The sequence below is a fragment of the Chiloscyllium plagiosum genome, unplaced genomic scaffold (assembly GCF_037043375.1).
Source record: "Chiloscyllium plagiosum isolate Xiang-an unplaced genomic scaffold, Cpla_swu_hap1 HiC_scaffold_7, whole genome shotgun sequence".
NCBI lineage: Eukaryota > Metazoa > Chordata > Chondrichthyes > Orectolobiformes > Hemiscylliidae > Chiloscyllium > Chiloscyllium plagiosum.
This window is the reverse complement of record NW_028270145.1, coordinates 114,798,769-114,824,162: the sequence shown is the minus strand read 5'-3', so window position 1 is coordinate 114,824,162 and position 25,394 is coordinate 114,798,769. Positions and strand designations below refer to the sequence as shown.

The 25,394-nt window shown below is 43.2% G+C and overlaps 1 protein-coding gene across 1 annotated transcript in view; it reads right to left on the bottom strand.

Annotated features, from left to right (window-relative positions):
* Nucleotides 1-25,394, bottom strand: part of LOC122551839 (ubiquitin carboxyl-terminal hydrolase 37) — a 64,540-nt gene that overhangs the window by 21,789 nt on the left and 17,357 nt on the right. Inside the window, exons 2-10 of the mRNA XM_087989407.1 lie at nucleotides 16,819-17,026; nucleotides 14,700-14,859; nucleotides 13,211-13,311; nucleotides 12,033-12,187; nucleotides 8,838-8,915; nucleotides 8,506-8,603; nucleotides 5,809-5,887; nucleotides 4,090-4,251; nucleotides 2,519-2,650 (exon numbers count right to left, since the gene is read on the bottom strand). Coding sequence (XP_087845533.1) covers nucleotides 2,519-2,650; nucleotides 4,090-4,251; nucleotides 5,809-5,887; nucleotides 8,506-8,603; nucleotides 8,838-8,915; nucleotides 12,033-12,187; nucleotides 13,211-13,311; nucleotides 14,700-14,859; nucleotides 16,819-16,974 — 1,121 coding nt within the window. The 5' untranslated portion in view covers nucleotides 16,975-17,026. The remainder of the gene's footprint in view (nucleotides 1-2,518; nucleotides 2,651-4,089; nucleotides 4,252-5,808; nucleotides 5,888-8,505; nucleotides 8,604-8,837; nucleotides 8,916-12,032; nucleotides 12,188-13,210; nucleotides 13,312-14,699; nucleotides 14,860-16,818; nucleotides 17,027-25,394) is intronic.

Sequence of the window (25,394 nt, the reverse complement as noted above, 5' to 3'; positions counted from 1 at the left end):
AATCGCCCCAATTGAACCTTCACGTCTCATCTTGAGATAGGCCGCCCTCTTCCATTTAACAAGGGATTCCAATTCCTTATTAAACCACGGCTCCCTCGCACGAACCTTTCCTCCCTGCCTGACAGGTACATAATTATCAAGGACACTCAATAATTGCTCCTTGAACAAGCTCCACATATCATTTACACTCTTGCCTTGGAGTCTACTTTTCCAAGCCACACATCCTAAGTCATGCCTCACCGCATCGTAATTTCCCTGACCCCAGCTATAACTCTTTGTCTACAGGAGTAGTGCCAGAAGACTGGAGGATAGCAAATGTGGTTCCCTTGTTCAAAAAGGGGAGTAGGGATAACCCTAGTAACTATAGGCCGGTGAGTCTCACTTCTGTTGTGGGCAAAGTCTTAGAGAGAATTGTAAGGGATAGGATTTATGCACATCTGGATAGGAATAATGTGATCAAGGATAGTCAGCATGGTTTTGTGAAGGGCAGGTCGTGCCTCACAAACCTTATTGAATTCTTTGAAAAGGTGACGAAGGAGGTTGATGAGGGGAAAGCGGTAGATGTGGTATATATGGATTTTAGTAAGGCGTTTGATAAGGTTCCCCATGGTAGGCTACTTCAAAAAATACAGAGGTATGGCATTGAGGGTGAGTTGGAGGTTTGGATTAGGAATTGGCTGGATGGAAGAAGACAGAGGGTAGTAGTTGATGGTAAAGGTTCATCTTGGAGTGCAGTTACTAGCGGTGTTCCGCAAGGATCTGTTTTGGGACCATTGCTGTTTGTCATTTTTATAAATGACCTGGAAGAGGGGTTAGAAGGTTGGGTGAGCAGGTTTGCGGATGATACGAAAGTCGGAGGAGTTGTTGACAGTGAGGAAGGATGTGGCAGGTTACAGCAGGATATAGAGAAGCTGCAGAGCTGGGCAGAAAGGTGGCAAATGGAATTCAATGTAGGTAAGTGTGAGGTGATTCACTTTGGTAAGAGTAACAAAAAGATGGGGTACTGGGCTAATGGTCGGATACTTGGTAGTGTGGATGAGCAGAGGGATCTTGGTGTCCATGTACACAGATCTCTGAAAGTTGCCACCCAGGTAAATAGTGCGGTGAGGAAGGCATATGGCGTACTGGCTTTTATTGGTAGAGGAATTGAGTTCCGGAGTCCTGAGGTCATGATGCAGTTGTATAAGACTCTGGTGCGGCCGCATCTGGAATATTGTGTGCAGTTTTGGTCGCCATACTATAGGAAGGATGTAGAGGCACTGGAACGGGTGCAGAGGAGGTTTACCAGGATGTTGCCTGGTATGGAAGGAAAATCGTATGAGGAAAGACTGAGACACTTGGGGCTGTTTTCATTAGAGAAAAGAAGGTTTAGGGGTGACTTGATTGAGGTGTACAAGATGATTAGGGGGTTAGATAGGGTTGACAGTGTGAACCTTTTCCCGCGTATGGAGTCGGGTATTACAAGGGGGCATAGCTTTAAATTAAGGGGGGGTAGATATAGGACTGAAGTTAGGGGTAGGTTCTTCACTCAGCGAGTCGTAAGTTCATGGAATGCCCTGCCAGTAGCAGTGGTGGACTCTCCCTCTTTATGGGCATTTAAGCGGGCATTGGATAGGTATATGGAGGATAGTGGGTTAGTATAGGTTAGGTGGGCTTGGATCGGCGCAACATCGAGGGCCAAAGGGCCTGTACTGCGCTGTATTCTTCTATGTTCTAGAGGTTTAATGAACTATCACAGTACGTATTAACCTTAGCATGGAGGAGAGAAAATTAAGAAAAACAATTATCATTTGAACACAAATCTCTAGAGGCAACAATCCACTTCAGTGAGAAGCCATATGCTCAGCCTCAAAGCGATACGGCTCTCCAATGACTGCCACAAATCTCCTTCCTCCCTCCCCACCTTAGAAACGGACTTCGCTAGCATCCTCACCCTCACCAGATACTCACTTGCTGCTCTCCTTCACCCAGCCACAGAGTGGTATCACTCACCTTAACTCCCAATCTTCCATCATGTCTTCCCTCACTTCAAGTAAATATGTCCCCATTAAACATACAAGCACATTAGTAAGAGTGAGTATTATTCATTGCCCCACTGTGACCGGTGTTCAATGACACTTGCACATACAGAAGAAAACTTGGTGAAGTTACATAATAGGGCAGCACAGTGGCTCAGTGGTTAGCACTGCTGCTTCACAGAGCCAGGGACCAGGTTTAATTCCACCCTTGGGTGACTTTTGCCCAGTGTATGGGTGGTCCAGTTTCCTCCCACAGTTCAAGCATGTGCAGGTTAGGTGGATTGGTTACATTAAATTTCCCAAACTGTACAGAGAAGTGCAGGCTAGGTGCATTAGCCATGGGAAATGCAGGGTTACAGGGATAGGGTAGATCTGGGAGGGATGCTCTTTGGCGGGTCGTTGTAGACTCGACAGGCCAAATGTAGCGATTCTATGATTCAATACTAACACAGGTTCTCAAGTTCATGCAAAGCTATAATTCCAGATCACAAAATACTTACTTGAGTAAAGCATTTGCTGGAATTTTCTTCCATGGGATGCCTTGTTTCAGCAGGTCAGTTGCCAAAGATTGAAGTGAAAACAGGGACTGCAGAATGGCATTCATATAACAGGTATTGCCAAGGTTAGAAAACCTACAGTCCAAAGCAAAGATAAGCCATTAAAAGAGCCACAAGAGAAGGCTGAACAATAGCAGGATACAGAAGGGAGTGACACAATCCAGTCCAGCAGTGAGTGTGAATAACAAGAGGGCACAAATATAAAACAAAACACTGAGTATTGAATCCTAACTGGCACTATATGAAGAATATAGAAGCGTTAGAGGTTGCAGTAATGATTTTTGTGAATAGATCCAAGGACAAGGGACTTCAGGAACATGGATTGATTGGGAAAATCGTGCAGTGGTATGAGGTAATGAATGGGGAAATGATGCCAGATGGATTACTTCTACAGAAAGCCAGCACAGGTACAATGGGCCAAATGGGCTCCTCCGACACTGCAACTATTCTGATGTACTCTGTACATAGTAATGTCAATTTGCTGGGTGAGTCAAAATGAAACTAAATAAAAGTAAATGAAATGAGGGGAGAAATCACACAAAGCCCAGTGATGACCTATTTCTGAGAAAGGTCACAGGTTTTCACTTGTTTCTGTTTTGCTGAAGGAATGCATATGTTTATATTAAGAGTTATAACTCAGCAGTAAATGTATTGAACAGTCACAGCAACTCGGAATAGCTGAAGTTCAGTTTAAAACAGGCAATGAACCTGATATGATTCCATCCATGGTTATACTTTACATAGAACATAAATCAGACTTGTGTTAATTTGTGATTATCACAGAATTGTGCTACATAATTATCATCCAGTTGACACAAAACCTGTAAGGAAATAGCCTATATGAGGAAGCTGGCCAAAAGTTAAAGTTGTTCAAAGGGTGCAAGAGATAAGTCTCTTTTCAGGGAGAGGAAAACAAACTTAGTAAGCAATTAATCAAACCAGACATGATTGTTGACACATTTGTGGCATTTGCCAGTGGTCAAACTAATCTTATGTTGGAGACTAGATAGTGTAAAAGTTTGAATGCAAAACTTATCTTTATGAAGTAAAGGAAGCTTAGCTCAAACTATAGTTAGATCAGGAGAAGGCATCTGATCAATAACTGGAAGTTGGAGCAGAGTGTGGGCTGATCGCCTCTTTCAGTCTGATCCTCGGGCAAATCCACGGAAATGGGTTCACTTGTGATTGTAAGCAATGTATGGGTGAGAATTTTGTAGTATTTTTTCTAGGGTACTTTACTTAAAGAACACTGGATAAATTTCCTTGTTCAAACTGCCCTGGGTTATTATTATCCAAAGTAAACCTGACGGACTAGAGAATGCAGAATTAAAGCCTACAATTCGATTAATTAAACTTTGTCAGCTGCTTGTTTCCAGCAGCTGAGAGAGATCATCATGTCCATAGCCCACCATTACCAAAGTGACAGCTCCCAAGGACTGTCTCCAAACAAAATTCAACAGACAGGCGGCATGTGTGTAGTCTTGACCCAGCCAAGATGCCCGTTAACTTCTTACCCCTGTAGTGGCTGTGGGAGCTGTGTGGCATGAGGCACCCGGGGTCTGTTCCAGCCAGTGTAATCCTGATTTGCACGCAGTTTCTTCACTGACTGAGGGATGGGCTGAGGTAAAAATCCCAAATTCCTTTTAGCTGATGGAACCTGGCCCAGAAGGCTGGACCTGTCAAAAGCAAGGAGAATAATTAAGTGCATCAAATTCACAGAACACAGACAATGGCGCCCAACAGGTGTGTACTGACATACGCTTTTCACAAGCCTCCACCTGATCAAATTGCTTCAGTTCACCCCTTCGGCATTTATATTGCATTCAAAGTTTGTGCGAAGATTTGTAGCTCGGGTGCTCGTTGTTGTGGTTCTGTTCGCCGAGCTGGAAGTTTTTGTTGCAAACGTTTCGTCCCCTGGCTAGGCGACATCATCAATGCTTGGGAGCCTCCTGCGAAGCGCTTCTTTGATGTTTCTTCCGGTGTTTATAGTGGTCTGTCCCTGCCGCTTCCGGTTGTCAGTTTCAGCTGTCCGCTGTAGTGGTTGGTATATTGGGTCCAGGTCGATGTGTTTGTTGATGGAGTTTGTGGATGAATGCCATGCCTCTAGGAATTCCCTGGCTGTTCTCTGTCTGGCTTGCCCCACGATAGTAGTGTTGTCCCAGTCGAATTCATGTTGCTTGTTGTCTGCGTGTGTGGATACTAAGGATAGCTGGTCGTGTCGTTTCATGGTTAGTTGATGTTCATGTATGCGGATTGCTAGCTGTCTTCCTGTTTGTCCTATATAGTGTTTAGTGCAGTCCTTGCATGGTATTTTGTACACTACATTGGTTTTGCTCATGTTGGGTATCGGGTCCTTCGTTCTGGTGAGTTGTTGTCTGAGCGTGGCTGTTGGTTTGTGTGCCGTTATGAGTCCTAGGGGTCGCAGTAGTCTGGCAGTCAGTTCCAAGATGCTCCTGATGTATGGTAGTGTGGCTAGTCCTTTTGGTTGTGGTATGTCCTCGTTCCGTGGTCTTTCTCTTAGGCATCTGTTGATGAAGTTGCGCGGGTATCCGTTTTTGGTGAATACATTGTATAGGTGTTCCTCCTCTTCTTTTTGCAGTTCTGGTGTACTGCAGTGTGTTGTGGCCCTTTTGAATAGTGTCCTGATGCAGCTTCGTTTGTGTGTGTTGGGGTGGTTACTTTCGTAGTTTAGGACTTGGTCTGTGTGTGTGGCTTTCCTGTATACCCTTGTGGTGAATTCTCCATCTGGTGTTCTCTGTACACCGGAGGAAACATCAAAGAAGCGCTTCGCAGGAGGCTCCCAAGCACTGATGATGTCACCTAGCCAGGGGATGAAACATTTGCAACAAAAACTTCCAGCTCGGCGAACAGAACCACAACAATTTATATTGCATCGTCATCTTAGGAAAACATTTGCAAATATTTTTGTGTGTTAACCTAATTTCCAGGGCCTTTCCCTCCTCTAGCTCTACAAGACCCTTGGATATTTTGACACTACCATCCTGGCATCTTGTTTGTCCCTCATTTTAACTGGTCTACTATCACTGATGATGCTTCCAGTCCTGGAGTTTTCTCTTTCCAAAATTCCCCCAACACACAGACACCACACATCTCTCTCCCTCCCCCCCACACAACCTCATTTAAGAGCCTCATTGACAACTGGGCAAAGAGAAGAGGCCTCCCTTGCTCCCAAGCGTGTGTTAAGTTACCGCAAACCTACAGCCCACACATACCTGTCCAAAAACGAATTCCCCGCAGAGTAATCCTTAGACGAGGCTCTGCTTCCATAAAAGCTCTGCAGTGGCATTGTACCTGCAAAGAGTTGGTCAGATGTTGAAGCACTACAACACTGGAGCCCAACATCCCAATACAGAAGGAGATAACCATTCAGCCACTCAAGCCTACACTGCTATTCAACTCATTCACGGTCTACCATCTACCTCAACACCATTTTCCCCCATAATATGTTCATATCCTTGATGTCTTTAATATTACAGAATGCATTGACTGTTATCTTGAACATACACAATAACTCCGCAGCCCACTAGGGTAGAATCCAAAGATTTATTACTGAGAGAAACTATTCCAGCTCTGATCAGTTTTAAATTGATTACTCCTTATTCTGAAACTGGTTAAAAACCCATGTCCCCCTTCCTAATCCAATGGAACAAAACCAGAAACCGCTGGACAAACTCAGCAGGTTTGGCAGCATCTGTTGGAGTGACAGCACAGTTAACATTTTGAATCCGGTGACCCGTCTTCAGAATTGTAGATGTGAGATCAGTTGTTAGTTTTAAATTTGCGATGGATACATTTTTGTTAAGCCAAGATATTAATTCGTATGGAGTTAGGCCACCAACCAGCCATGATCCTATTGAATAAAGGAACAAGCTCAAGGGACCGAATAGTCTACTCCTGTTCCAACATTCCCATCTTCCAAATATACTATTTGTCCGTCTCCTGATACAGCAGGTTTCACAATTAAAATGCATCTGACAACCATAAGGTGACAAATGGGAGGTCTTTGAAAACAGGTCTCATTTACATCTTCATGTGTGCCAGGCTCTTTTGCATTTGGAACTTTTAAACGAGATTGAAATTTTAGAAAAGATATCAATATTCTATTCATCACAAGTGTAAGAATATTATTAGAAAAGGAAGCAGAGACAGCAGCAGACACTTCTGGGGAAGGTAGAAGTTAGATATAGAGTAATTCTCCTTCTAGGAGAAAGTGAGGACTGCAGATACTGGAATCAGAGCTGAAAAATGTGTTGCTGGAAAAGCGCAGCAGGTCAGGCAGCATCCAAGGAGCAGGGGAATCGACGTTTTGGGTATAAGCCCTTCTTCAGGGCACCCTCCCAATTCTCCTTCTACACTGTCCTTAATATTCTTATGAACCCAAGGAGTGACTAGGATCCAGAAACACTGCTCTCCATGTGAAGAGTATTTAACACTGTACTTCATCTGACAATCGTATGCGGTTAGAACGAGAGTATCTGTAAACAGAATTAACTCTGTGTTGCAAAGCATTTATGTAACAATTTTAACATCCACAGATGCTCTGCAATACTTTCTACAGAGATCAAATTTGCAAAGATGTGGTACATCAAGCAGTAGTCAAGACAGTAAGAGGAGAAATGACAATAGGAAGCACTATGAATTGAGGAGTCAACCATCACATAAGACTAGAAAGGCTTTGTATCTCAATATAATATTTAAAACAAAATAGATGAAGATAATTGTGATGTAACTACAGGATTTAATATATATTTTTTAATACTATTCAGCTTAGGTTTGTGTATCTGGATTTTGAGTTAGTAACTGGCAGGTTCTCTGCGTATCTGAAGTTAAGAATTAGTTTGGAAATATCTCTGTAGCAACAGTGATTTCTTGTAAAATAGTTTGAGTGTTCTGGCTGATGCTTTGCACCACCAATGGACTTTTACGATCTAGTAAGGTAAATAATGAGGTCTCAAGGAGCTAACGACTTTTGGAGTTTTTTTTTAAACTGTAAAGGAAATCCAGGCAGAAACATCAATGTTGCCTTAGATATCTTACAGCACAGTGGTGAATATCAATTTCAAATCAGATGAAAGAATATATAGCAAACCTTACAGAAAACATCTAGCAATAGTCCCAAGCCAGAAGTGTTGGGATAAAACCTTAAATAGGTTAATTAAAGCAGATTACGTTTAAGCAGTTGTGTGACTGCACCAGGAAGTAGCTAGCTGCAGTTTCAGTCTAAAAAGTTGAAGTCACAAGTGACATGAACTTACTGAGGTTTAGAGACAGGGACTGTGGTATTAGTATTGTACAAGTGGTGTTGTTAGGTACTGCACCAGGCATGTGTTTTCATCACTGCACAAAAACTGTTTTCTTTTCAATTTATAAAGGAGTATTTTGGGACTAATGAGATTATACTATTACTGTGCATTTGAAAATCTTTGAATTTTTGCGATAAGAAAGTGGTTTGCTTTATTCAATTTTGACATTTTTGTTCACAAACTTCAACGTATTACCTGGGCCAACATTGCACCTATTGTGAAAGTTCACTTGAGAATGTAACTTCTAAAAAAGTTCTGGGAGTTACATATGAAAGAACTGAAACCAACATGGTCATTCTAAAAAGATGGAGAAACTTAAACAATCCAGATCTTTTTCAATGTATAATTTCAGTTGCATCACACTGTAAACTTTTGCTATATATGATCTTATACTCCACAACCACCTGAAGGGACAGTGCTCCGAAAGCTAGTGCTTCCAATTAAACCTGTTGGACTATAACCTGGTGTTGTATGCTTTTTACCTTTGTACACCACAGTCCAACACCAGCGTCTCCAAATCAGAACTCAAATAAGTCTTTCAACAGTGGTGAGGACAGGAGAAACCCACGGGGTTCAAAGATTTCTTTCAAAAGACAAAACACTTACCAGAACTCCTGCTCTCCTCTGCCTGCTTCATACTCAGTTGCTTTTCTCGATAACTACTCAAGTATTTGCGAGAAGTGTCACCAGTTACCTTGTTATTGCTGCAAATAAAGGTAAAATCTAATTCATATGTCTACTCAGCAGTGACATTAGATCCATTTCCTCCCCCAATTAACACCACCACCTTTGCCAGTGCAAACTCCATCACACCCTTTTACATCACCATGTATCGCTCCCAGTTCTCAAAGCTGGCTTGGACATGAAACCCTTCCAATTACCTTCAAATAGCATTACGATTCTGATCCTACACCTCCAACTTTCCTGCAGCTACTAACCTGGAGGAATCATTCTCTTTAGGATAATCTTCAGTTAATTCCAGGTCTGGAGTCAGCATCCTTTTTCTCTTTTCAGTCCTTCAACAGAAAGATAACAACAGTTTGGTTTAGCTTAATTGGCTGGACAGCTAGTTTGTGATGCAGACTGATGCCCAACAGTATGGCAGAGGTAACCATAAAAGGACTCTCCTTCTCAATTTCTCCCCTTGCCTGAGGTGTGGTGACCATCAGGTTAAACTATCACCAGTTGTCTCTCTCTAACGAGAGCACAGTCCTATGGTCTGGTAAGACCATGGCAATATTTTAGTCTCAGAAGTAATGAATAAGAAGTCCAACCAATGAAGGGGCCAAGACCGTTGCTCGCTTGGTCTAGTTCCGTTATCAATCTATCATGATTGACCTCTGTCCACACACCATGGCTACATATCATTTAACTTGCTCAGCAACCAAACTCAATATAATAAGCTCAGTTGATTTGAGCTTGTGTTTACAGATTTTTAGAGAAGGTTCTGCACTTCTACCACCCTTTCATAAGGAAACATTTCCTATCTTGTCTCCTGAAAGATTTTAAGGTTACATGCCCCATCCAAGATTTGGCATCAGCAGAAAAAGGTTTTATTCAAGTCAACAATTCCTTTCAAATCCACACAAAACTCAACTAAAACATTCCTTGACCTTCTCTATTCCATGAGCTACATTCCTAGATGGGGTAAACTCTCTGCATAATCCAAATAACAGAGCCCAGGTTAACATTACGGTGAACGTGCACTGTCTTTGGAAGCATACAATCTATCCTAAGATACAGTGCTATAAGTGAGGCAGTGGCACAGCAATAATGTCACTGGACTAGTAATAAGATGGGGACATTTAAATTCAATTACTAAGTGTAGAACAAACGGACAAAATTGATGAGGGCTGAGCAGTAGATGTGATCTATATGGACTTCAGTAAGGCGTTCGACAAGGTTCCCCGTGGGAGACTGATTAGCAAGGTCAGATCTCATGGAATACAGGGAGAACTAGCCATTGGATACAGAACTGGCTCAAAGATAGAAGACAGAGGGTGGTGGGGGAGGGTTGTTTTTCAGACTGGAGGCCTGTGACTAGTGGAATGCCACAAGGATCGGTGCTGGGTCCTCTACTTTTTGTCATTTACATAAATGGTTAGGATGCAAGCATAAGAGGGACAGTTAGTAAGTTTGCAGATGACACCAAAATTGGAGGTGTAGTGGACAGCGAAGAAGGTTACCTCAGATTACAACAGGATCTGGACCAGATGGGCCAATGGGCTGAGAAGTGGCAGATGGAGTTTAATTCAGATAAATGTGAGGTGCTGCATTTTGGGAAAGCAAATCTTAGCAGGACTTATACACTAAATGGTAAGGTCCAAGGGAATGTTGCTGAACAAAGAGAGACCTTGGAGTGCAGGTTCATAGCTTCTTGAAAGAGGAGTCGCAGGTAGATAGGATAGTGAAGGCGGCGTTTGGTATGCTTTCTTTTCTTGGTCAGAGTACTGAGTACAGGAGTTGGGAGGTCATGTTGCGGCTGTATAGAGCTTTGGTTAGGCCACTGTTGGAATATTGTGTGCAAGTCTGGTCTCCTTCCTATCAGAAAGATGTTGTGAAACTTGAAAGGGTTCAGAAAAGATTTACAAGGACTTTTGCCAGGGTTGGAGGATTTGAGCTATAGGGAGAGGCTGAATTTGCTGGGGCTGTTTTCCCTGGAGTGTCGGGAGGTTGAGGGTGACCTTATAGAGGTTAACAAAATCATGAGGGGCTTGGATAAGATAAATAGACAAAGTCTTTTCCATGGGGTCGGGGAGTTCAGAAGTAGAGGGCATAGGTTTAGGGTGAGAGGGGAAAGATATAAAAGAGACCTAAAGGGCAACCTTTTCATAGAGGGTGGTATGTGTATGGAATGAGCTGCCAAAGGAAGTGGTGGAGGCTGGTACAATTGCAACATTTAAAAGGCATTTGAATGGGTATATGAATTGGAAAGGTTTGGAGGGATATGGGCCGGGTGCTGGCAGGTGGGACTAGATTGGGTTGAGATACCTGGTCGGGTTGGACGGAAGGGTCTATTTCCATGCTGTACATCTCATGACTAACTAAAAGCCAGTCTAATGGTGACATTGAAATCATTGATGATAATATTAAAAACTCACCGAGTTTACAAATATCCTTTAGGGAAGAAAATGGGCCATTAACAGGTCTAGCCTATATGTGACTCCAACGTCCTCTGAAAGAACCTAGCAAGCTAATCCATAGTAATAAAAGGATCAGTAAGCTGAGGTGTGTTATATCAAACTGTTCTAATGCAAAGAATCCCCATCCCTCTCCAGTTTATCCTATATACCAATTACTGTGACTATGGTGTACAACATAGTTAGAGAGCTAAACTAAACCATAACGAATTTAAACTCATCAAACGCATCTTTCCGTGGATGAGATGAGGGAGTATGTTACCAAAACATATAAAAGAACAAAGCCCAGAGCCCAATCTGACATAATTCACCAAGCACTTGAATTGCTAACATGGTCTCCTCCCTAACCTCACTTGGAGTCTCTCGTTATTGATCTCTAAAGGTCTTGGGATAGGAGGGATCAAGAATTCTGCCACAACTCTGAAATCTTCAACCGGTTGTCTAAATTATCCTCGAAAGGAGGGTGGGAGTGGTGGTAATGTCACTGGAAAAATCTAGAATCCAGGCTAATGTTTTGTGGAGTGCCAGATGGTAAGGCTTGAATCTAATAAAAATCTGGAATTAAAAAGCCAGTCTGATGGTGATCTGTCAATTATTGAAAAACGACCCAAATGTGGTCCATTAACATCTTCAGAAGGAAAATTGCCATTCTTATGGCAGTCTGGACTACAAGTGACTCCAGACACACAGCAATGTGGAGGCTCTAAACTGCCCTCTGGGCAACTAGGCACGTGCAACTGTGCAAATGCCCACATCCTATAAACAAAACCAATCAACCAATTCAGTTCAGGAGGTGCAAACTTACCCAGAATCTGCTTTGAAAGACTATTTGAGTTGCCAATGATCATCCACCAAATAGTCATCTGTACATAACTTTACTGTAAAGAGTCAAAGGATCGCTTAATTTAGCATTAAGGTTGCCTATGGCAGTGACACTGACAAAAGGCCTCTCTCCTATGTACAGTCTCCTACAGAGTCTCAGACAGGACTGACCTGGGTAAAGCGTGAGAGGTCAGGGTCAGTGCTGTTCCCATCCGGTTTCCTGGGGAGCTGCTTGATTGTGGAGTTTTGGCTCCATGCTGCAGGGTGGCTCTGCCTGGGCTGCCCAGTGTTTTACGGGTTGGAGTCTCATCACGTCTGGTTGGTGTCTGAAAAGAATGTTTAAAAGCCACAAGATTAATTTTAAAATGTGAAAGGAAAAAGGGTGTGGCTATAACTTTTGGTACATTCGGAAAATATCAAGGTATTAGTGTGATAAGGGACCCCAGCCTGAGTATTAGTCTCTTGGATGCTGAAAATAAATTATTTGACAAGGATTATCCAAGTCATAAATGTCATCTTGTGACAAAGGTAAACTTTCTCTCCTCACCCTGGCTGCAGCCTTTGACACTGTGACCACACCATCCTCCTCCAATACCTCTCCAGTCTTTTTCTCACCAAGCTTCAATTTTAGATGGTTTCTAATCAATGTAGTAAAGATGGTATGACACATTTCTGTAACAGCGGAGAGTTGAAGGGACTCTTTTGTGTTGCAGTGTAGTGTCTTAGCACTAGAGATACTATCATTGCGCAACCAAAGGATCCCTTCAGCTCTCCACTGTTACCCAGCCGGTAGGGCAGCTTTCGCCTGGATCCATTGATTACCCAACTAACCATTGCCACAGCATCACTTGTAATTATTTCTCTTTCTGCTCCTACCCTATGATTAGCAGTGAATATTCCAGTATATGCATAGAACATAGAAGAGAACTCCTACAGAGCTTGCAACATTGTACCTTCTGTAAGCGCGGTCATCCAAACTTCTGCTGCCAATATCTTAACTCACACCTAATCATGCGCCCCTCCACCCCTGTCCATGCTCCTCTGATGCTGCCTGACCTGCTATGTTTTTCCAGCACCACTCTAATCTAGACCATGCTAAACTACAGTCAAGCAGAATCTTCTCTGGGTAAATACTCAATTAAAGGTGCTATACAAATTTAGATTGTTGTTGAATACCCTTCTTGTTTCAGATATTTTCAAGCTGGAATTTGACAAATTCTAAACATCAGACTTTTTGTTTTATCTCCGAAGAGTCAGAGACCAGAATTTCAACAATGATAGAGATAAAAGCAACAGTCAAGAGTCACTTTAACCGTTTCATAACACAAACCTGTACCAGGAGAGCATACCTGGTTCTCTATGTTAAATCGCTGCCGGTGAGAGTCCTTCGACGGAATCCGGTTTCCCAAATTTCCACCAAAGTTGCCAGATCCTTGATGCGATTTTACCCCTGAAACAGAATGGCAATTGAAAGACCAAACAAAACATCACACAGCAGCAGCAGGCTGAAATTATTCAAAGAGCCTCACACCAGGCTAGGTGCCAGAGTAGGAATTGAATGAGCCTCATTTGTAATGAGAACAACTCTATCCAGAAGTAACGGGAGCAGATTCAGTGTGAATGTTTAAAGGGGAAACTGAATAAATACTTGGAGAAAAGAAATTTTAGAGTTGAGTCAATATCCAGGAAATAACTAACTGAACAGTTCTTTGAAAGCGTCAGTACTGACATGATTTCCAGCTTTGAAATCAGAATAACGCTGGAGGAATTCCAGGGCATGTGGGAATGACATCCATGGGATCTGCATTCTTTTGCGGAACCTCAATAGACTGGAGTAGATTAAGATTATTCTTTCTAAAGCAGAGCTAGTTTGATTCCGTACCTAGAGACCACTTATAAAAAAAACTTTCCCCAACACAACAAATTGTCGTAAACTGGAATGCGTTATCAGAAAGTAATGGGAGCAGATTAAATAACAATGTTCAAAAGGGAAATTGAACAAATACTTGAAAAGGAAATAAATTTGCAGGCTTAAGGAAATATCCAGGAAGTAATTAACTGAATAGCTCTTTCAAAGATTCAGTACTGACATGATATACTGAATAGTCTCCTGTTATAAAGTCAGACACTTGATGAAGCAACACATTGAGGAAAGACTGAGTGAAGGGCCTCAGCAATCCACTGGGACCTCTTGTGGCATTCCCAACCTCAGTCTCAGCTCAGTGGAAACTCAGGCGAAATACAGAACTTTACCTGGGCTATTCTCACCTACTCAAGGCATGTAGAAGAGGTGTAGATTAGAGTGGTGCTGGAAAAGCACAGCAGGTCAGGCAGCATCCGAGGAGCAGCAAAACCGACAATTCGGGCAAAAGCCTTTCATCAGGAATAGAGCTCTGGTTTCCAGCATTTGCAGTCCTTGTTTGTACCCAGATAGAAGAGGGTCTCCCACCCATTTTCTCTTTTGGGGGATACAGTGTGCCATCACGGCATGAGTTGGGAGTGAGAAATGATGATGTCAAATCAGTTGAAAACTCTCAGGACCAAATATTGAATGATTGAGGCAGAATGACGGGGAAGGCTCGTTAATCAGAGGAAATCACAAATTTGAAGGATTTAAATGCTGCCCTGGAAGCAACTACCAGCCTTCAGTAGCCCCTGTAACACACATCAATACATCTGTTCTGACAGATCATTGGCCTGAAACATTAACTATTTCTCTCCCCATATCCAGCACTCTTTTTTTAAAAGAAAATGTTCCTTCAGCCTGCTTTTGCTCATCGACAGTGTCTTCAGATGTGCACCCGCTGGCACATGTTCAATTGTGAATACAGTACTCACCTGCACGGTTCAGGTTCTCCAAGTATTCCTTCAGGTTCAGAGCATCAGTGCTTGGAGCCTTGTCAATGATCAGGCTGCTTTTGTCTTGCAGCGTCAATAGGAGCCGACTCTGTTGCTTCATTGAGGGACTAATTTTCACCACCTTCACATTGTGGCTCAGCTAGATAGAGACAGAAGGAAAAAGGGGGGAAAAGAAAGTAATGTCAAAAAGACAAGTATCCAGTCTTAGCTGCAGACCAAACATGACCGTAGTGAAGCTTGCTTGGATATAGATCAGTGAAAACTCCGCAGCACACTCTTGAACCTCCAGCGCTCAACCAACTGATTTCAAACAAAAACCAACTGATGGAAAATCTCAGCAGGTCTGGCAGCATCCATGGAGAGAAATCAGAATTAATGTTTTGACTCCAGTGACTCTTTTTCTGGTCTTCCACATAAGGGAAACTGGACCCAAAACATTAACTCTCATTTCTCTGCACAGATGTTGCTGAACTGTTGAGGTTTTTCAGCAATTTCTGCTTTTGTTTCAGATTTCCACCATCTGCAGTTCTTTCAATTGATTTCAGTTTTATTTTAACTCCATTAATTTATTGGATAATTAAAATTAAGTGGATGGCATAAATAAAACAAAAGTGGGAATTTAGTGTTTTCTTTTAATTAACCAACTTCCATGTAAGGGTAAACTTTTCGATGCTTCAGATCGTTATCAAGCAATGTCCCGCTGAAGGAAAATACATAGCTAGAAGAGAGCTGTACAGAAGGTACAACACAGAAAGGGTCCCTGTTGGTCTTTATCTTCCATGTGTAGGTACAATTCCCCCTTAACTGTCACATTCCCAGGTCCCAGTTTTTTTAACTGCCTGCCGAACATATGAAAATTGCTGCATTGCTTCATTGCATTCATTAACTCGGGTAGAGTTCACTGTCTCAATGCTCAAAAGATACCAAAGATGCACATCTATATTGCTTCATTCTACAGCCAATCTGCTCATTTATGACCTCGTCTCCAATTTTCCTCTCTCCCATTGGATCATGAGGTTTACATCACTTTCTTGTCCTGCTTCGCGGAACATTCTTTCAGAAGCCAAGGCAGTGACAGCTGTCAATTAAAACTGATCAAGTTCTGGCCCATCAGCTACAAAAGGGTGACAGTTCTGAAGGATAAGTGCCAATCATAAGGAGCCGGAGACCAGGATGGTAGCGCTGCCACTTTTCGAAGGCATCTAGACCCATCTTAAAACACCTGTGAGACTGCCGACCGTCTGTCTCCTAGTCTGTAAAGGTACAAGATTTCTCAGCCATTTGTAGTTTCTGTTGCCCTCCTGAACCCCAACTAAACCATGGCCTTACCTCCCTCAATCTCTAAACACTTGCAAGCAACCGATGTTTGTGCTTTGTCAATTTTGGACTTTTGTACACCCTAATCTCCTTCAACCTCACTGAATTACCCTTACACCATGTCAATATAGACCTGATGGGCCTAATGGTTTTCTAATGCTCAAAGATTGGCTCTGGAATTTCCTTTCCTAAACCCTTCTCTTATTTTTCCCCACAAATGTGGGAAAACTTTTATTCACTTGTCACAATATTGTCTCACATGTGAAACTGATGATGCTCCTGTAAGACACGTGACAACGTGTTACAATGTTAGGAAGTTACTTTTCCAATGTAAGTTGTTGTTATTCCAGGAGTTCAGAGGTCCATGGGAAGTGAAATGATGAGATACTGGGCAACTACCAATTTTTAAGAAAATCTTCACCATTCAGTTACAGTGGGAAAGAGGACTTGCGCACACTACCAGGACAGGCCGGTCTGTCAGCTCCATTCAACGATTCTATTAAAGCACAGCTAATTTGTATTTCAACTTCAAACACCTGATTTGGTTTTTGAAGTTGAAATGTGATTGAATCTTAACTGCCCTCTGAAATGAATTAGCAAGTTACTCACTTCAAGGGCAATTAGCGATGAGAAACAAATTGTGGCCTTGCCAGCAACAGGCACATCCCAAGAAAGAATAAAAAAGATGAGCTCTAATTTCAAAGCCATTTTCCATTCCACCAAGAACTGGGCTTTGTTCAGTTCACAATACAGGCCTACCAGAGTTTTATCACCCAATTACCTGGAATGTTTTTGCAGGACCTCCAGAATTGAAGAGCACAACCAGAGAAGCTTTGTTGTCTTTCTCAACAATTTCAAAACTGCCTTCCCTCCACTTGGTGGTGCCAGTCTGAATGCTGTTGATCCGAATCTGACCATAAATCTTCATTGGTGCCATCGTGGAAAAGAGTTATCAGGTTCTCGAACAGCTATGAACTCCACCATCAAATCTGAAATTAAAAAATGTAGACCATTTTTAAATGAGATGGTATTTTCTACAGAATTCAGCCTCACCATGAGAAAAACAAAGTGCACGTTCTGTTCTTAGGGGTGTAAAACAGAGCTAGTCGGATAGTAACTGCCAATCCTAGCTGCCCCAAGGTGTTGTAAATGAAAATTCTCCTCCTTGAACTGCTGCAGTCTAAATGGCGACTGCATCCCACAACTGTTATAAATAAGAGATTTCAAAATCATCGAAGTAATGATTGATGTTCAAGGCAGGATTGGACTGTAATTGCACCTGATGATGCTGCTGCATTGCCGCTCTTGTCCTTCTTGGTAGGAGAGGAAGGTGCTGTCAGGGCAACAAAAAATGAGGTTCTGCTTACGCTCTGTACAGCCAGTGTGCTGGTGATCTAAAGAAACTTTAGACAATACATTTCATCAGCTATTGTGTGCACTTGAATAAAGGAGCCCTGATCTACTGCATTAATCAAGCGACCAGAACATTACAACAGCTTAGATGACAGCCAAGCAGAGCTGAAACCTTGAACTAGTTCAAATATAAACCACCCAGTTTGCATGGTGAAAGCATACACCTGTTGTGCAGTAATTCTGCACTAATGACAAAATACAAGAACCAAGAAAACACCAACTACCTCACCTCCCACAAAACCCACAGCAAGTATCTCATCCTTCATAACAACATCCAACTGACCTGACAGATATCATCCCAGACAGAGGCTGAATTTTCCAGCACATTCTTTACACAATCAGCGTAGATTATGATGTTGGGCGACGCCTCAGTCCTACTCTCTTAACTCTGCCTGGTTATGGCTGGTCTACAATGACTGCTCATCAATATTGCCTCTTCCCAGTTAATGGCACAGGACACAACTGACAGTCGGGGGAAGTAGTGAACCATCTCCACCAACAGAAAAAGATTTTACCTGGCATAAATGTTTCTTGCCATTTAGAGATCCATATATCCAACTCAATTTTCAGAGAATTTAATTTTATTTCTAAGATTTTCTTCAAGATTGATGACAAAGTCTCAGGTTTCATGTCAAATCACAATTACTCTATGAACCAGCTTCATATCTTTGACATGGTTACAGTAATGATTCTCTAACTTGTCAGAAAAACTAAAATTAAAATATTCTACATTAATAAATAAATGTTGAGGGCCAACTTACCAGCACCTTATGATGGCTTACACTCAATTACACCTCAAAACCTACAGAGACAGTTCGCTTGGGAAGTTCAATGGTCAGTCACTGATAGTGAACTATAGACACTGATTTCTCCCAGTGACTGGACAGCATAAGATGTCTCAACTCTGCACTTCCTTACTCAAGATGCACAAGTACAATGCACGTGGCAGCAAAATACACTGATTGTTCATATACCCAACAAAACATTAAAACTGAGCCAACTGTGGAATCACTACCCCACAGTATCTCCATCCTCCCATTACTCTCCACAATCTTCAGCAATGGTTTGTTTCTTCAGGATACACAATCCTTGATGCCACTCCCCATGCAATATTTTGCATAAAAAAAACATGCAGTGATATTCTTCCAATTATCTGCCAGACATCGTACCTGTAATTCTCCATTCTCGCTCCAAGATTCTCAATAATGTCACCAACAGAAGTTACTCTAGTCAAATTTGATCTTCATAGCAGACCACTGTACTGTATCCTACCAAGCTGAGCTTTAAATTCTATATTCTTACCTCAATCACCAACTTATCACAGTGCTCTTCCCACACCTGTTAAGCTCTACCTACTTTAACACTCAGCTCATTCAAACTCTTACCTTACATATCCTGTCCTACATTTAACCTTGCTAACATATCGCTTCACAGTCTCCCAAGTTACACGCGACAAGATGATTTTTCATTGGGGTAGCATTTGGGATCAGGGATCATAATATCAAGTTTCAAAGTTTTGAATAAAACAAAATAATCAAAGCCAACTACTGTTACCTCTAAAGGGGTTGAAGTGGATTGAAACCTAAGACTGTTAGGCAAAAACACTAACTGAACACTGACAAGTTTTTGTACAGGTTACAGTTTGGGTACAGAATACATGGGTAAGACAGAGGTAAAAAGATCATTGTGTATGTTTAAGGCTTAGATAGATAGATGCTTGATCAATAGGGGAAATCAAGGGTCATGGGTAAAGGGTAGTAAAGTGGACATAAGGAATGCCTTTTCAGTCATCTTTTTGGATCTAGAGAAGATTTGAGGGGCTGAATGGCCTACGAGGATCACATAACCCCTAGAGTGCAGAAAAAGGCCATTCAGTCTGCACCAAAGAAGTCTCTCAAGCTATACCCATAATCACACATTTATGATGGCTACCATACCCAGCCTGCATATCTTTGGACTGTGGAAGGAAACCAGAGCACTTAGTGGAATCCCATGAAAATGCAGGGAAAACTAACAGATGCCACACAGGTGGTCACCTGAGACCGGAATCAAATCTGGATGTCTGGCACTGTGGCTGCAGTGCTAACCACTGTGCCACCTGGTCCTGTTCTCCTACTTATGGTTTTACATGTCACTTGACTAGGAGCTAACGAAGGTCAGCAAGCATAGGATTGATAGCAGAACAGGATTTGCTTCAAGTTCAGACACAGGTGGCAGAGTTTTGGATGACCTCAGGTTTATGGAGAGGTGAATGTGGAACACCAGCCAGGAGTCCATCAGAATAGGTTTTATCAGATGAGCAAAGGAATATTTGAAGTCAAGCAAAGTTATGAGATGGAAATAGGTGGGTTTTAAGAGATTGCAGAGATGAGACTGGATGATCATCACAAAACAAAGTGAAACACCAAGGTTGTGGAGACTGAATTAACTGCCACCAGAGATAGGGATAAAGTTGAAAAGAATGCAACCTGAGTGAAGGGTTCCCTTCTTGACATTTAAGGAATGGATACCTCTGTTCGTCCAGTACTGGACATCAGATAAACAGTCCGATAATTTACCAATAGTGGAGGTATTAACAGTGATGGCGGCAAGGTAGAGATGGTTGTCGTCAGTATACAAGTGAAAGCAAATGTTGTGTTTTCGGATTATCTTGTCAAAGGGCAGCATGTAGATAAGAAATAAAAGCAACAAGGGTCGACTTTTGTGGGTCACCAGAGGTAAGTGCTACAACAGGAGAGGCATTGTAAGTGATTCCCTGTCTATGATTACATTGATAAGAATGAAACCAGGCGAGACCACTTCCAATCTGCTGGACAACAACAGAGAGGTGTTGGAGGTGATGTTATGGGTAACAGAGGCAAAGGATACAGACAGGTCATAAATAACAAAGAATGGGAAGTTTACTTTTATGACAGTTACCAAAGATGTAATATGACTTTAGTACAGACAGGACAAAAACCTGATCAGAGGGATTCAAACTTGGCATGCCACAAAAATTAGGAAAACATAGAACATAGAAAAATACAGCGCAGTACAGATCCTTTGGCCCTTGATGTTGCGCCGATCCAAGCCCACCTAACCTACACTAGCCCACTATCCTCCATATGCCTATCCAATGCCCGTTTAAATGCCCATAAAGAGGGAGAGTCCACCACTGCTACTGGCAGGGCATTCCATGAACTCACAACTCGCTGAGTAAAGAATCTACCCCTAACATCTGTCCTATACCTACCACCCCTTAATTTAAAGCTATGCCCCCTTGTAATAGCTGACTCCATACGTGGAAAAAGGTTCTCATGGTCAACCCTATCTAAACCCCTAATCATCTTGTACACCTCTATCAAGTCACCCCTAAACCTTCTTTTCTCCAATGAAAACAGCCCCAAGTGCCTCAGCCTTTCCTCATACGATCTTCCTACCATACCAGGCAACATCCTGGTAAACCTCCTCTGCACCCGTTCCAGTGCCTCCACATCCTTCCTATACTATGGCGACCAAAACTGCACACAATACTCCAGATGCGGCCGCACCAGAGTCTTATACAACTGCAACATGACCTCAGGGCTCCGGAATTCAATTCCTCTACCAATAAAAGCCAGTACGCCATATGCCTTCTTCACCACACTATTTACCTGGGTGGCAACTTTCAGAGATCTGTGTACATGAACAGCAAGATCCCTCTGCTCATCCACACTACCAAGTATCCGACCATTAGCCCAGTAACCCCGTCTTTGTGTTACTCCTACCAAAGTGAATCACCTCACACTTACCCACATTGAACTCCATTTGCCACCTTTCTGCCCAGCTCTGCAACTTATCTATATCCCGCTGTAACCTGACACATCCTTCCTCACTGTCAACAACTCCACCGACTTTCATATCATCCGCAAACTTGCTCACCCAACCTTCTAGCCCCTCCTCCAGGTCATTTATAAAATGACAAACAGCAATGGTCCCAAAACAGAAAATATTTGGCAATAACACGTTCAGGGACTCTGGAGAAAAATTGGACGTTGAAAGGGGATGGTAGTTTCCAAGAATTGATGGGGATGGGAAAAAGGGTTGTTTTATCAAGGGTGGAACAAGATTTAAAGTGGAGAGGGACAACACCTCAAGAAACTCAAAGATTGATAAATTCTTGATCTCACAAGGAATTAAGGGTTACGGGGAGAGTGCGGGTAAGTGGAGTTGAAATACCCACCAGCCATGATTGAATGGTGGAATGGACTCGATGGGCTGAAAGGCCTTACATCCACTCCTCTGTCTTATGGTCTAAACTGGAGTCACTTCCATGGAGAAAAGGATGCTGCCATTGTAAAAGTGAAAGATGCAGAGATGTTGGATAGGATAGAATAGAGAGATACTTAGGCTGGTTTTTCACAAAATAGAAAAGTGACATTCTGGATGTGATTCATCCCAGATTCATGAGGGAAACAAGGGTAAAAACTACCCATGAAATTCCAACCCTTCCTTCGATATTGGCTTGTTAACCCAGAAGTTAAAGATCACAAACGTTACATCCCTTTTTAAAGGAGAGAAGGCTAAAGGTCAGTCAGCCTATTTTTGTTTGTGGGAAAACACTCAACATCATAATCCAACACGAAATAAAACGACATTTGTAAAAGCATAACTTATTACATATGACCACTCCAGTCTAAAAATCTATCATTCAGAAGCATCAGTTTTCAAGCAATGTTTTGAGCAGATTTGAGTATTTGAGTGCAATGTTTAGGAAGTAGAAACATAGAAGATACAGTACTTGTATCATTTAACTTTTGTTTATTACTGCTTAATACTTTAGTATATTCAAAGTCTGTGAGAAGATTTGTAGCTCGGGTGCTCATTGTTGTGGTTCTGTTCGCTGAGCTGGGAATTTGTGTTGCAGACATTTCGTCCCCTGTCTAGGTGACATCCTCAGTGCTTGGGAGCCTCCTGCAGATCCAGACAAGTCAACACAGGAATTCTTGGACATCATCAGAAATATACACACAGACAAGGAAGAAACTATGGTCTCATTCGATGTAACGGCACTGTTCACCTCTATCGACAAAACCCTAGCCAGAGAAACAATAGCCAACCTACTGGACATACAGAACAAACAGGACGTTGAACCTATCAACAAAGACAGCATACTCAAACTACTGGACCTGTGCCTCACAACACACTTCACATTCAACAATCAAATATATGAACAAATCAACAGCACACCCATGGGCTCACCCATCTCTGGACTCATAGCAGAAGCGGTAATGCAAAGGTTAGAACAAACAGTCTTACTGCAAATTCAACCCAAACTCTGGGTCAGATATGTGGATGACACCTTTGTAATCATTAAAAACACAGAAATAGAGAAAACACACCGGATCATCAACGCCACACTCACAGGAATCCGATTCAGAGAGGAAGAAAAGGACAACCAACTCCCATTCCTAGACGTGATGGTACAGAGTGGCGGCACGGTGGCACAGTGGTTAGCACTGCTGCCTCACAGCGCCAGAGACCCGGGTTCAATTCCCACCTCAGGCGACTGACTGTGTGGAGTTTGCACGTTCTCCCCTTGTCTGCGTGGGTTTCCTCCGGGTGCTCCGGTTTCCTCCCACAGTCCAAAGATGTGCAGGTAAGGTGAATTGGCCATGCTAAATTGCCCATAGTGTTAGGTAAGGGGTAAATGTAGGGGTATGGGTGGGTTGGGCTTCGGCGGGTCAGTGTGGACTTGTTGGGCCGAAGGGCCTGTTTCCACACTGTAATGTAATGTAAAAAAAAGAGAGAACACCTAACGGAGAATTCACCACCAAGGTACACAGGAAAGCCACACACACAGACCAAGTCCTAAACTACGAAAGCAACCACCCCAACACACACAAAAGAAGTTGCATCAAGACACTGTTCAAAAGAGCCACAACACACTGCAGTACACCAGAACTGCAAAAAGAGGAAGAACAACACCTATACAATGTATTCGCCAAAAATGGATACCTGTGCAATTTCATCAACAGATGCCTAAGGGAAAGACAACGGAACGAGGACATGCTGCAACCCAAAGGACTAGCCACACTACCATACATCAAGAGCAGTTCCGAACGGACAGCCAGACTACTGCGACCACTAGGACTCATAACAGCACACATACCAACAGCCACTCTCAGACAACAACTCACCAGAACGAAGGACCCGATGCCCAGCATGAGCGAAACCAATGTAGTGTACAAAATCCCACGCAAGGACTGCACAAAACACTACATAGGACAAACAGGAAGACAGCTAATGATCCGCATCCATGAACACCAACTAGCCACGAAACGACACGACCAGCTATCCTTAGTAGCCACACACGCAGATGACAAGCAACATTAGTTCGACTGGGGCAACACTACTATTATAGGACAAGCCAAACAGAGAATAGCCAGGGAATTCCTAGAGGCATGGCACTCATCCACAGGTTCAATCAATAAGCACATCGACCTGGACCCAATATACCGACCACTGCAACGGACAGCTGGAACTGACAACCGGAAGCGGCAGATTCAAACCACCATAAATGCCGGAGGAAACATCATAGAAGCGCTTCACAGGAGGCTCCCAAGCACTGAGGATGTCACCTAGACAGGGGATGAAACGTCTGCAACACAAATTCCCAGCTCGGTGAACAGAACCACAACAACTTTAGTACTATTTTATGTTTCAGATAAATATTTATATCTGAATACACAGGAACCTCGAGTATCCGAAGGACACGAGCGGCGAGTATTTCATTATTAATCGAATGCCGGATAAAATAGTTAGCCAAGCACCGAGATCTTGCAATCGTGTTCGGACAATCCGAAATTCGGTTAATCAAATGCCGGATAATCGAGGTTGCTCTGTATTTTCCTGTTCACACAAATCTGTTTAGATATTGATATCATTTTATGATTCGGGAAATTCCAAAATCCAGAAATTACTTTGGGGTACAGTGGCTCAGTGGTTGGCACTGCTACCGGACAGTGCCAGGGACCAGGATTCAATTCCAGCCTTGGGTGATTGTCTGCATGGAATTTGCACATTCTACCAGTGTCTGAAAGAGTTTCCTCCAGGTGCTCCGGTTACTTTCCACAGTCCAAAGATGGGCAGGTTAGGTGAATTGGCCATGCTAAATTGCCCATGGTGTTCAGGGATGTGAAGGCTAGGTGCATTAGTCAGGGGAAGTGTACAGTAATAGGGTAGGAGAATGAGTTTGGGTGGGTTAGTCTTCGAAGTGTTGGTATGGACTTTTTAGGGCAAGGGCCTGTTTCCACACTGGAGGGATTCCATGATTTGCTTCCAGCATTCTGAGCTGGACAGGTTTTAGTGCAAGCGAAACCCAAGGGGCGAGGTGCCTACCCAATTCCCATCCCCCCCAGGAGTGAAGTAGCCCCCCACTATCCCTCTCTCCTGGGATACAGTAACCCCACTCCCCCGACTCTCCTGGTTTACAGTACCACAACCCCTAACCGTGGTACAGTACCCCACAGCCCCTCTCTCCCAGGGTCCAGTACCCCACACCCACACTCTCCGAGGTTACAGTACACACCCCACTCCCTTCTCTCCCAGGGTATAGTACAGTCCACTACTCCCCCTCCCTCCCAGGGTATAGTACCCCGTCTCTCCCAGGATACAGTACATGCCCCCACTCTCCCAGGGTACAGTACCCCCCCCCCTCCCAGGGTACAGTACCCCCCCCACTCTCCCAAGGTACAGTACCCCCCCCCACTCTCCCAAGGTACAGTACACCCCCCCCCCCCACTCTCCCAGGGTGCAGTACACCCCCCCCCCCCCCCCCACTCTCCCAAGGTACAGTACACCCCCCCCCCACTCTCCCAGGGTGCAGTACACCCCCCCCCCCCCCCAACTCTCCCAGGGTGCAGTACACCATCCCCCCCGACTCTTCCAGGGTGCAGTACACCATCCCCCCCACTCTCCCAGGGT